General features: G+C 40.1%; 1 protein-coding gene across 7 annotated transcripts; it reads right to left on the reverse strand.

The window, feature by feature from the left end:
* Positions 1 to 785: 785 nt before the first annotated feature.
* On the reverse strand, positions 786 to 11918 carry stat1a (signal transducer and activator of transcription 1a). Of its 7 annotated transcripts, none has more exons than XM_083908589.1 (26): positions 11789 to 11918; positions 10445 to 10575; positions 9661 to 9805; positions 9462 to 9557; positions 9267 to 9353; positions 9026 to 9104; positions 8848 to 8939; positions 8578 to 8729; positions 8327 to 8485; positions 8148 to 8240; positions 7996 to 8055; positions 7896 to 7916; positions 7723 to 7813; positions 7594 to 7635; positions 7418 to 7507; positions 7227 to 7325; positions 6989 to 7124; positions 6341 to 6396; positions 6150 to 6244; positions 5912 to 6051; positions 4310 to 4498; positions 4151 to 4226; positions 3980 to 4076; positions 3620 to 3634; positions 2420 to 2477; positions 786 to 1463 (listed from the first exon to the last, which is right to left on the reverse strand). In XM_083908589.1, exons 2-25 carry the CDS (start codon positions 10570 to 10572, stop codon positions 2469 to 2471), a joined length of 2247 nt encoding a protein of 748 aa, XP_083764715.1. In that variant the 5' UTR covers positions 10573 to 10575; positions 11789 to 11918; the 3' UTR covers positions 786 to 1463; positions 2420 to 2468. The 7 variants fall into 7 exon arrangements, with proteins under 7 accessions (XP_083764715.1, XP_083764713.1, XP_083764716.1 ...); XM_083908587.1 differs by lacking the exon at positions 2420 to 2477 and adding an exon at positions 2634 to 2672; XM_083908590.1 differs by lacking the exon at positions 3620 to 3634.
* Positions 11919 to 13963: the final 2045 nt, after the last annotated feature.

Genomic DNA, 13963 nt, shown 5'->3' on the forward strand with positions numbered 1-13963 from the left:
TGGCAAAATGCTGCTCCATCAGGCAACGACTTCCTCCCTTTCGGTACTAATGGGACGCTATAGCAGGTGTAAGCAGCCAATTAAAAAACAAGCGCTGTGTCACCCTAATTTGCATAGAAGCGAAAACGAGTGCGATACCGTCCCACAGGTGATTCGTGATGTTGTTGCGCCCTCTACCGGCAACAAATATATTTTTTTCTTACTTTCTTTCGCAGACGTGCAACCAATCAGAGACAAGCGCTGCGTCATCTCAATTTGCATACTGTCAAAAACGTTCCGTCACACCGTTGATCTGTGGTGTTATATTGCCCTCTAGTGGCATAATGCTGTTTTATGAGGCTTCGTGTGTGCTACACCTACACATGTCTATCAACCAATCAGAGAGTCCGGCTGCGTCAATCTGATTTGCATAGAGTGAATTTAAAAAGCGAATCTTGACGTGATATGTGATATTTCAGTGTCCCCTAACGGCATAAAAGCAGCCAATCAGACAGAAGGGCTACATCACCCTAATTTGCATAGGAGCAAAATGATCTTAGAACCCCTGAATAAAATTAACAACCCCAATTAATATGTATTTAACTTAATTTAACATCTTTTTTAGGTAATTCTACAATGAAATAAATCACAGTTAAGTTTTCTGAAATAAATAAATAATATTATCTCTGGTAAGAAAACATTTGATTTTGTAATGAAATAAATGAACACACAACCAAACAGATACATCAAAAGGTTTAATAGCAGTTACAGCATTGTAAAGCTAAGAATAAAGGAGCTTAAATAAAAAGCTATTTGAGGTTTTGGTGCTACAGGACACCTCGACACATGCAGTCGTTTGCATTTTCAAGGGACAATAAAATCTTATTTTAAACACAATAATTACGAATCCGAATACTTTCATAGCATTTCTGGTGCAACTGCAGCGGGAAAACTTAAAAGGAGGAGAAAAGAATCACATTCTCAACTGTTACTGTTTCACAGTGGTCTTGCTTTTTTTTTTTTTTTTTAGTTTAGAGAGTTTGATTTTATGCTCTCAATAAAAGATATGTACAAAAATAAAGTGACACGTCATGTCTAACTTAAAGAAATCTGGAAAAACAGTATCGATTAATCAGACTGAAACTATTCTGTACTAGGCACTGAACAGAGGACATGGAAACCAAGATATGAAATAAGAAATATATATATGTATATATTTATACATATATATATACATACACATACACATATGTAGGGTGTATATGTGCGGACATTTCTTATCAGTGTAACCGGAGATAATCAGTGAGTCACTGATTTACTATGACAGGAGCGTACATACCTGAAGGTTCACAAATGTATGTTCTGTTATTTTCTGAGCAGATTTATTCAAAACTAATCCCGTTGCGCCTTAAAAGATAACGATGTTCTTCACGCAGTGGGAAAAAGCAAAAGGTTCAGTTCTGGTCGGGGAAGTCTGAATTCATCTGGAGGAGAAGTAGAAGAAGAAGAGAGGAGAAACAGCTGTGACGTCTGCAGAGATTAGAGATTATAATAGATCTGAGAGAGGTGCAGCAACGGGGAGAAGATTAGAGGCCACGTGTTTCTTTCAAAATTAAATTCAAAAAATCTGTCATAATTCTGAGATTAAAGAAATGTGAGGGGGAAAAAAACGGAATTTCGTTTTTCTCACTTGGAGAATTCAGATTTCAAATCTCACATTTGTGACTTTTTTTCCTCAAAACACTGACTTTAATCTCAGTAATGTGACTTTCTGCTAAAAATTCTGACTTTAATCTGAGAATTCTGACTGTATTTCCCCTCACAATTCTGACATGTTTGCTTAAAACACTGATTCTATTCTCAGAATTCTGATTTAATTCCACAAATGTGACTTTTTCCTCAAAATTCTGACTTTAATCTCAGAATTCTGACTGTATTATCTCAGAAAACTACCCTAAAATCTGTTCAACCATAATGACAAAAACACGTTTTCTTTCTTCTCCAACAGTGTCAGAAGCAGCATGCACTATTCTAAGTGTTTGAAGAGATGAAATTCACACGGTTTCTTGCATGTTTTCTTGTAAATGTACACAGTCTAAAAGTCACAGTCATACAGGTTTTCTTCCTGAGCCCAAATAGGAAGTAAGAAATATATTAATTAGCCACTTGGGGGCGACTGTTAGACTGGAAGTCAATGAGAGAAGAAGCTTCTAATTTTCACTTGATTTAAAACGTCAGTAAACAGCTCTTCTTCAATAGGACATGACGTCCATTTTGGTACATTTAGCTTGATTTTTATTAAATGACATAAATAAATCATAAATAGATTAGTTTTCCAGTGATTGTGTCAAGTGTAGCAGGGATAAAGAAGATGGCGGACATTAGGGCTGCAACTCGGCAAAAACATTTTCTCAATCAATCAATCAGTTGTTTCCCAAACCTTGAAATGACGATGGTGATGTTTTTCCTCAAACCAAAATTCTTCAGTTTTAATGAAGCTGAAAAAACAGAGAGTTTTATTTGTTTTATTTAATGTTTGATAATTTGAGTAACCCCGATTTTTCATAAATCAGTGAATTGCTCGTGCAGCCCTAGTGCGACATGATGGCAGAAGTTAGAGCGAGAGATTGTTTAAGCTGCGTTATCGACAGTACCTCCACGGCAAACTCGTCGAATCCGATCAGATTGCTGGCCTGGAAGCAGAGCGAGTAAAAAAACAAAAAACAAAAACAAAACGAACAAAGCGAGATTTAAAAGTGGACAAAGTGGAGGCAGAGAAAGCAGAGCCAGATTTTCACACGGTCACATCAATGACAGATTGAGTGTTGCACAGCTCAGGAAAATCAACCACAATGCGAACAAATAACGGTCTAAAAAAATGCTTCAAACGTGCAAATTAAATGCTTCTGGTGTGCAAAAGTAAAGAGCACACGGTGGTCATGGAGTAGTATTTGCCATTAGCGATGGAACGGATCACTTCCTGTTTGGTCAGCATGTCACCGTTTGGGGCACGTATGTACCGTTCCGTCTGTTCGGTTCAGGACGTAACGTCCATACCAACTGGCTAACGTAGGCTACGCTTTGCGCTAAAATCAATGAAATTTGATTTGTGTCAATATTTTACAATATATACTTTTAAATATTTGTGTTATTTTACACTAATATAACGATGACAAAGATAACGGAAACGGAGCATAAATGGGGATTATGCCTTGCGCCAGTAATCCAGTTAGGTTTATATTTTAAAGGGCCCCGAGCCACGACTGGCATTGGCCGAAACAGTTCCACCGAATTTCCTGAAACTTGGTGGAAACTCGTCATAGACCAAGACGAACAAAAAAGTCAACCGTAACCATGGCCTCAACTCAACAGGAAGTCGGCCATTTTGGAATTTTGGCGTCCATTTTTGGCGATTTGCATTTCGCAGATTCAAAAGTGAGGACAGGGAACTGCTGCACTCCCCGAATTGCATGGGAGACACATTTAACTTATATTTGGAAGGCATTGGGAGTGATGCGGTGGTAAAAACCCCAATGTGACAATTGACAGCACAAAGAGTCGGGTTAGTCTGATTTTTTCTTTAGTGACAAGAAAACCTATTCTTTTAAGATTTGACAGGACAGACGGTTTATATTCTTACCTCGAAGTTGGAACCCTTTTAGAAACAAACATAAATTACATAAATATCTGATTTAAAAACATTTAAATAGTGGATTGTTAAACTGATATATATTACGAAACCGAACCGAAAGCCGTGACATTTGCCACACACACTAAAGCCACAAGGGTTTGTTTACTAATTATTGTCAGTGCAAAAATGTAAAAACAGCAACAACAAAACACAGAGATCAGCTGCAGCTGACGATTTAAACATGATTTTTTTTTTTTTACGTTTAAGTTTGTAATTGACTTTAAATTATGCTTGCGTATAAACAGAGCTGTGCAGGACAACAGAGACGAGTGAGAGCGAGGCGCTCTGTCCCGTCTGCAGGAAACTCACCACAGCGTCGATGTCTCTGGGGCTGACGTACTGCTCCAGAACCTTGTAGTCGTCGGGCGACATGGGCATCATGTTGTCATGCAGTCTGGACGGATGTCTGCAACCAGAGGAACACGGACGTCAAAGCCATCACGGACTTACGCACGAGAGCAATCTTCAATATCTGCTTACACTTCAGAGACAGATATGAGCTCCGTCTTCATGTAGCCGCTCTTCTCTTTGTTGTCTACGTCCATCGGTTCTGGAGCTGAAAAATCAGGTCAAACTTGGATTGAGTTTTGTTTCAATTATATATGTGGAAAAATAATTGTTTAGTTTGTGGTTTCTTACTCTCTGTGGGTTTGGGGTAGTACTTCCCGAAGGCCTTGTCTTTGAGGATGTCCGGGTAGAGGAAGCGCAGAGGGTTTTCTGGGATGTTTTCGGCCGCCATCACCTTGTACGTGCGGATGATGTCGGGCAGCGAGACGGCGCCCAGCTCTTTCTTTGTGTACGGCTCCACAGAGTGATACACCGGCTTGTCTGGGTCAAGAAAGAGAGATTTAATCTTTGGAGCAAGTCCTTGAGATTGTCCTTTACAAAGCACAGAATAGAATATCTGCCGACTCAGGGTTTTTTTCAATCAAGACATCAATAAAAGACCTCGTTTGATGACTTTGAGAAGCAGTGGACATTTCCTGTGAGTATCTGTGATACATTTGTAACAAATACACTCAATAAAATGAGACAAAATACATTTACTATATAATAATTACAGTATTTAGTAGGTTATGTGGATCCGTTTGAGATCTGCAGAAAATATCTGTCAGGAAAAATCACAGTTTTAGACGTTTCGCGCTTAAATCAATTAAATTTGATTTGTGTCAATATTTTCAAACAACACTTTTAAGTATTTGATGTTATTTTACACTAATGTAACCATGCAGAATTTTAATTAGGCGTTTGTAGAGTAAAAACATATTAATTTACATTATATTACAGTAAGTGTTTAAGTCTATGTATTTTAATACTTTTCATTGTGGCATTATTCCATACAATACAATTGTTTGTTCAATGTAAACTTTACTTTCATACACATACAACTTTGAATAATCCAAATCTACCACTGCTCACTCTTTAAATAGATACAAATGTGTCCAATATCAGTTCATCAGTTTGACTTTAGGTGCGCTAACGGCGCTAAACGAGCTAACGGAGTTAACGGCGTCATGCGTTAATGTGCGAATCTATCGCTGCTCACTCTTTAAAATATATACAAATGTGTCCAATATCAGTTCATCGGTTTGACTTTAGGTGCGCTAAACGAGCTAACGGAGTTAACGGCGTCATGCGTTAATGTGCGAATCTATCGCTGCTCACTCTTTAAAATAGATACAAATGTGTCCAATATCAGTTCATCGGTTTGACTTTAGGTGCGCTAACGGCGCTAAACGAGCTAACGGCGTCATGCGTTAATGTGCGAATCTATCGCTGCTCACTCTTTAAAATAGATACAAATGTGTCCAATATCAGTTCATTGGTTTGACACTAGGCGCGCTAACGGCGCTAAACGAGCTAACGGCGTCATGCATTAATGTGCGAATCTATCGCTGCTCACTCTTTAAAATAGATACAAATGTGTCCAGTGTCAGTTCGTAGTGCATTTAGACTGATCTTGTGTACAAATTCCCGTAAAAAGATGCTTCATGTTTCCGTGACTCCCCGATTGTTAAAATGAGTCTCTAAAGTAACGCTGAACTTTAAAAACACAGGCACACATACGCAGTACACAGGTACACTGGCTATTTGTAGCGCTGCTCTTTTCTTTTAATAAACAACAAGAGTTCCACTGTAGGCGCTCGCTAACAGCGCTAAAGGAGCTAACGGAGCTAACTGGTAAACGGTGCCTGAACTCCGGTGCCGCGGCACGCAAACATGACGTCACGGGCTGTTTACCGTGGACGTCGAGTTCGATCCACGTGAAGGTGATGGCTCCTTCTTTGCTGCTCTCGCTGAAGCGGAGCAGGAAGGTGCCGGGACACTTGTCGCTCAGCATGCCTTTCTCCCTCTCCTTACTGATGAAGCCCATGATGGAACTGTCCGAACGGATCAGAAATGTAGATGCAGATTTTGAACAAAAGACAAGAAAATAAAATAAATCTGACCCATGTTTAAATCAGCCCTGACGCCTCACCCGTCGTTCCAGAGGGGAAGCAGGTGTCGTTTAATCAGATCCAGGATTCCTTCGATCCACAACCAGAAGGGGAAAGACTTCTCATTGGAACCTTGCTGTTGTAACAGACAGTTATTTCCTTTATTTATTCATTCATTCATTCATTCAATAAATATATCTTAAAAGAGCAAAAACATAGGCGTGTTTCTCACCTTGCAGAACTTGGTCCAGGGAATGAGTCCCTCTGGATTCCTCTGAGCTTTCGCTCCTGAAACAGAAACACAGTGAAATTCACATCTTCTTTTAAAGTAGACATATTATACCCTGTTTCTCGAAGTTAACCTAGTTCCCTGGTGTCCTAATGAACATGTCTGTGACATGCTTTGGTGAAAATACCTTAAGGATGAAGCACCACAGCCGTTCAATTACCCTGCCAAAACAGCCCTGCTCAGTTTTGAGCGCCTGTCTCTTTAAATGCAAATGAGACACAGAAAACTACGGCAGCTAACAGCAGTTAGCATTTGGAAAAGTCATCATTATTGCCATCATATATAAAATGTGAATCCTCTGAGGTGGGAAGTTTGTGTAGAACTCTGTGCTGCAAATACAAACGCCCTCATCTACACTCTTGTGTTTTTTAGGGACAAAGCAGAGCTCCGCGAGACAACTATTGACAACCATGCGTGCGGAAGTCAACACCCCGTGTTTTATCTCCTGTACTTGGACTGAGGCGGACCACGAAAAACATGACTGACATCATCTTTTTTCACACTTTGCCTGCTCACAGGGCCTCCAGAGTCCCAAATATAACGTTCACGATTCACGCAGAGTTCTCGAACGCTTGTTTTTCCGACACTGACCGAGTAATTTGTCCGCCAGCATGTTGAGCTGCTCCTGGTTCAGGCCTCGCTTGGTGACGGAGGAGAACTGCCAGCTGAGGACCTCGGAGAACTGGGACCACTTGGCGGCCGGAGGAGAGAGGAAGAACTTCAGGTTCTAAAAGACGAAGGAGAGAAGAGAGAGAGATTTTTATTTCAACTGTAAATAAAAGAACAACAGTGTGAGAGTGTGAGTGTGTGTGTGTGTGTGTGTCCTCACCCTGGGCTCAGTGGTGAGCATGTTATACCAGAGGATGGAGGCCCAGCCGCTGGGCAGCTGACAGACGTTAGAGATGACCACCACAGGCAGAGACATGGCCTACGACGACGACAAAAACAGCCAAACTACAGAGTAAATAACAATTCAGCCTTTTACATTCTGGTCCTACGTCATTCTAATACAATCCTAACCTCCAGCTTGATGTTGAGTCCCGACTGGTTGAGCTGCAGCTCCGACTCAAAGCTGAGCGAGTGAAGCTCTTCGGTGACGATCAGCGGACCCTGAACGGACAAAGAAATGTACATACACGTCATTGTTTCTCCATACACTACAGAGGATGATAGACAGAAATGCGACTAAATCTTACCTCATTTGTCCTGTTCCCAGCAACTTTCTGCTCTTTCAGTTGCTGTGTGAAGGGAAAAAAATAATCTATTAATCAATAATAAATAATAAATACATCAACAAGACTTCCAAACTTGATTTTTATCGTTACCAAATGTCTGAACTCTGCTGCCAAGCTGCCGTTCGACTCCTCCATGTTCATGACTTTGGTGTTTGTTCCCAAAATGTTGAACTTCCGAAACCTGGAATCAGACAAAACAATCATTCACAAACTTAACATTTATTGTGAATAATAATAATAATAATAAGAGTATAGGCGCGTACCCTTTCTTCTCTGTAACATCCCTGAGGAAAAGGAGAAAACATCAGTTTTAATGTGTGCAAAGGAAACCTCGACTCTTGTGCGCATCGTTTATCGTCTTACTTGTCAAACAGCGCTTTGACTTTGAGTTGGTAGTTGAACTCCTGCAGCTTCACCAGGAACCTGAGCACAAAGGCAACATAACACTCATTTATATTTGATAATAATACACATTACATATACTGTAAGGAGTGCAGTAAAATAAAAGGTTTTACCGGAGTTTCACGGTGAACTGGACGCCTGTTTTCAGCACCAACGGCCGCTGAGGGTGAGTGGGCATGCAGGGCTGCCTCTCTACAACCAGAGAGCTACACACACACACACACACACGGGACAGTTTAAGTCAGACTTTATGTTTCTTATTCATTCATTAATAAGTGAAGCAAAGACTGACTTGGAGAGCAGGTTCTTGAGAAGATCCAGAGCTCGCGCCTCCAGGAAAGACTTCTTCTGCGTGATGGGGTCGCTCTCGTACGTGAACTTCTGCTCCAGCTCCTGCAGCTTCTTGAGGTGCTGGCGCACCTGCTGGAGACTCTCTGCTACTGCAGTGAACCTGTAAAGGAGGGAGACGAGGAGGAGGAGGATGAGGAGGAGGCAGGTGGAGGAGGAACGTTTATGTACTGTAGGAGGAGGGAGGAGTCTCACCAGTTCTGCAGCTGGTCCACGCAAGCGTTGGGTGGACCTCCGATGCAGGCGATCTGCTGCCGCTGCTTCCACTCCGGCAGCTCCTCGGCGATCAGGTCAGAGAGCAGCATCTGAGCGGCGTTCAGGAGGTCGGTGAGCTGGATCACCACGTCCTGTTGCGACAACGACGAGAAATATATATAATTTAACCTCATTATTTACATGTTTTCAATGCCTTTTGTGCTTTTATTTTGACCCCAAGTGACAAAGAAAGCATCCTGAAGAGCTCACCTGTCGTTTGGCCTTCAGCTCGAAGCACATCCTCCCGATCAGCATCTTCTCTTTCTCCAGCTCCTTCTGCGTCATGCCGTTCATTTCATTCTCTACACAATCAGAGAATTAAACACTGAATATATAATGTTTTTGTTGCATTTTATACTTACTTTATACCAGTAAAAAACCTCCTCACCTTTGACCTTCAGCGTGTTGATTTTAAAGTCGTACTCGTCCTGCAGGTCTTCCACGTTCTTTATGTTCTGGTCCACGCACTGGAAAACAGGATTTACAGCTTTACAGAATCACATTTATGAGCCTATAATCTCAAAACACTGGTGATAAAATGTTGAGAGAAAGAAAATGGAAAACTCCCACTTGATATTCGCCATGTCGTGCGTCATAACAGACCATAATATCCCATGATAATAATTTACCTGAACTCTTTCTTTGATCTCCTTCATCTTGTTGTCCAGCTTCTGTTTCTCCACCACCATGGCAGACACCGTCACCTCACCCTCCTGCTGCAGAAATAAATCAGGACCCTTTAGTTTTCGCCGAGTCAATTTAGGAAACTATAAAAGCATTATAGCTGACTAAAAATAAAGTGTTTTATTGGTCCGTAGTTGTACCTCAGCACTCTTTACAGTGGCCAGGATCTTCTGCTCCTCCTTCAGGTTCCTGGAGATGATCATGGCCATGTGGGCCGGATCGTCCTGGAACCGATCCTGTGGAGACAAATTACCGTTGTTACCCGTTCTGACCTCACACAAAAATGTGTCAGAGTTGTTTCAGTGAGAGCCAAGAGGGGTGGAAGGGGGGATGTGCGACCTGCAGGTTCCTCTTGATTTTGCGGATGTTGTGCTGCAGCAGGAAGTTGTTCTCCAGGGCGAAGCGGCTGTGTTGGTCGTCCAGCTGAGCCAGGAGGTCGTGGAAACGAACGGTGGCCAGCGACTCCTGCATCGCCACCGTGTCCCTGAGCGTATTTTAGGAGAGATTTAGCTTTAAAGTGGAGGAGGAAGGGCTGATTTATATTATTATATATATATAAAAAAAATGTTTTTAAGACTTTCAATCATTGAGTACAACTTAATTTCAGACACATCAATAGTGATAAGAAAGACTTTGACATTTCTGCCTCTTATTTTGCTTATTTAAAAAAGAATTTACATTTAATTTAAAGGACAAAATTATATTTAATTACTGAAAAAGCATTTTAACTGTTGTTAAACACGTTTATAAAGAGTAATGGGCCAAAAATGTGTAAAATTCAGGTGGCAGAAATTGAAGATGAAATAAAAAAGACCTTATTTTATTGACCTTTGTAATTATTATTATCACCATGTTCCCACAATGGACAAACTAAACCTCTTTTGAGTTTTTTTCCAACACAATTCAAAGAGAAGAGTGGTCTGAGGGTTATCCAGCTTGGTTTTTATAATTAAAACAGGTGTTCAGCTCCTTGAATGTGAATATTTTCTGCTTTCTTTGCACCATTGCATCATTTTGGTTTGACATTTGAGAAGCGTCATCATTTCCACGTTTGGGAGACAAACAACAACAGAAGGAGGAGCCGCCGCCGCTGCTGCTGCTGCAGTGATCGATCTTATCTTACCAGTCAATGCTTTCGATCCACCTGCTCAGATACTGTCTTATGTCCATGGGGAAGGAGTCGTCGTACAGCTGGTCCACCTGCTCCAGGTACTTGCAGTCCAGCATCTGAAGTTGGCACCACTGCGCCATTCTCTGTTCAACAGGTTAGGGATTCAGGGTTTGAACTTGTCCAGTAGTTGACCATAGGATTTGAATTCTGAATCTGAAGTTTTTGCCTGTGCAACATTTCCCGTGTTCCCACTATTGACTAATCAAGTGAGCTCCTTAAATCCTGTTCCTTTGTTTCGCTCACTTACAGGGCAAGACGACGGAAATCAGAGGCGCTGACGCAATACTATTTTTTTTGGCTGCGTTTGCTATTCAACTAGAAACTAAAACTAAAATGGAAAATAAGCAGAGGTGTGTAAATCATCTGTGAGGATGAATTGTAATTCAGTTTTAAAATGAGCAGTTAAGATAAATAAATGACACTTTGGGAAGGTGATGTTTAGCTGGAAAATAGACAGAAATTGACAAAAAATATCACTTGAATTCGAGTCATTCTTGCACCTCATGTATACGACAGTGACATAAATGCACCTGAGCAAGAAGATTCAAGGTTATTGTTGCATCACACACCTTTGTCACTATAGGTTTCAATTTCCCCAAACTACCTCAGGCACCAGGGTAATAAAATCCTTCAGCTGAAGTCTTCTCTCCACAGACTAAAATCTGCATGGAACCAAAATGAATTTGTATCTCCCAATATTGAAGTCAGTGAAGATGATGTATAATATAATATTAGTGTTGCTTCCATTAAACTATTTTCCCAGTTTTTAGAGGACAATAATAATGCACATTGGCTCCTTTCATATCACCAGGGCAACCCAGCAAGCTCTGCTGCTCCTCCTAAACCAAACTCCGTTCAAAAAAACGTACATTTTAACATATTCTCATCTTTACTCACTCTTTCCCGTTGAATTCACTCAAACTCAACAATAGCACACGAATGCCGAGGACCCACTGGTGAATTCGGCATGCGTGTCTTTTACCTGGTGTTATATATGCAATCTTTTACAAGAAGTACAGGTTGGTGGTTAATAATTTATGTTTCAGTCCTCAATTGGTGGGCGGTGACAGTCATAACCACTCGGATTTAACGTTTGACTGCGGTTTGATGTAATATAATAAGACCAAACACACAAACATTACAGTAGTTTTGTGCTTTTTAAAAAATAGTAGTTTAGTTTTTTGTTTATCTTGAAGTTGAGCTGCTCAATATTGTTTGCCATTGCGGTGTATCATTAGCTGAGGGAATGCAGGCTAAATAATGTCACTACGACTTAAAGTAAATAGTAACACTTACCTTTTATTTAAAACAAGATGTGAACGAACTTTAAAAAGAGATGTAGTTTTATTTCCTGGAGTGTTTTCCAAAGCTGTGCACTGGCGTGTCAGCTCAGATCAAGTAGCTAGCGCTGTGTGTCTGACTGTCCGGAAATGCCGTCGGCCAATCACTGCGTAGGATAGACTTCACGGACACGCCTCTTTTCCCGTGACAACCAATCAGAACGACGAACAGGCGGCTGTTCCGTCAACTCGCAAACTTCCCCCATAATATCGATTAAAAAGCAAAGTGTTTTCATCATACTTGAGTCTTCAAAGCACACAATGAAGAGTAAACACTTTATTTGATTCATTTTCGCGTACAAAGGTAAATAATAACATGTAATATGAGGGAATATTTTTCAAAAGCAATTCCGACACGGGATTTCAGAGGGAGGGGAGCGAATAAACACAACAGCCTCCAGTGACCACGTGTTTTCAGAGAAAGAGAAAGTGATGAAAACACCAACGTCTCTGAAACCGAAACTTATCCTCAGTCAGTTTCCACGTTAATACTAAGCTCAAATTGTCAATAATAAGAAATTAAAACAATAATTATAATAATAATAATAAAAATGGAGCTATATTATGTTTTCAACAAGATATTATAACATTTACATTTAAATTACAATTACATTAATTTAATGTAATTAAAGGTCATTAAAGGTCCCATATTATGCAAAATCAACTTTTTAATCATTTTAATACTTTTAATATTTAGGGACTCTGGAGGCCCTACCAGTCCCCAAAATGTGAAAAACTAAGACTTAGTCATGTTTTAGTGTTTATTCAGTGTTTATTTCAGTAAAACACTTGCACATATAGTTTATTCAACATTTAATGTGTCAGGATTTACAATCATATATTACACATGTTATTCTGGAGCACCTAATGGGACCTAATTTTCAAACTTATTTGTTTACATAATATATTAATTAAAAAGAAAATCAGATTTCATTATTCAATTACTGTCGAAAATTGTGGACAAAAGAGTTCTCAGCAATTAAAAATAGATAATGTCGAGCTTATAATGACGTAGGTACAGTAGAAATGTGCAGTGTGTAATTCACAATGAGTTTAACGCAACTAATAACACTGGAAATACAAATGTAACAACAACAAAACACGATAAAACAAGCAATGAATCTGAAAATGTGTAATCATTCCAATTACAACTATTATGCACACACTCATTATGCTTCAATGCTTTCCTCACATTTTTAACATTTACACTTGATTTATCCATATTCACCACACATACAGAGAGTATTCAGACAACAATATGAAACTTAAACACCATTTACAAGTTACATACAGTGAACTTTGGCGCCCCCATGTGGTGGAAATATAACATTTCTTAGAAGAAGAAAAAAAAAAAGTACCAGCACAGTTCTCTCTACACTGGCTTAATTTTAATAACAATAAAGATTTCCAGGGGGTAAAAACAACTCGCAGGGACTTGAAATTTGATTAAAATACAAAATGTGAGCCATTGCAATCAACAGAATAGCACATGCTGTGTGCATTTTTGCAAATGTTAGACCGTAAATGATGGTTTCTCCTTCACTATCACACCATCACCTGACCACAGATGCAGCGTCATGACCTCAGGTTTTTAGAGGAGATAAAACTGACATATATGCACCAAATATAAAATTGTGTAAACTAAATATGGACTCGTGTTCAGTGCAGAACATTGTGTTCCAACGGCATAACAAAGACGTTTGGGTCAGGAAACCCCTGTGAAGCACAACAACACAGCTCAGGACATCTGCACGGACGAAACCTCCCTCTGAGATCACACTTTCTGCTCACATTGTCATTTTGGCCGACGGACTCGACTGTTTGGACACTATTAAAATCAATCTGTGACGATTTAATATCAGGAAAAACCTACAGGAAGAAGTTTTTTTTTAAAACCTCCAAGAATGGTCAGGTTTAAGTTCATCCAGGACCTGGAGAGGCTGAATTTAAAGGTCTGGTTTTGGTGTGACGCTAAGGAAATGACTTTTAGTGTGACTGAAAACCACAGCACAACACAGCTGACGCTTCTCCTTCCCTGAATACAACCCGAAGAAACGATCGTGTCCACGAGAGCACCTGAAATTGCATGAATTTGTCAAATTAGATGAGCGGCAGGAAGTCGGTATTTAAC

Source organism: Microchirus variegatus (assembly GCF_963457635.1).
Source record: "Microchirus variegatus genome assembly, chromosome: 22".
NCBI classification, from domain to species: domain Eukaryota; kingdom Metazoa; phylum Chordata; class Actinopteri; order Pleuronectiformes; family Soleidae; genus Microchirus; species Microchirus variegatus.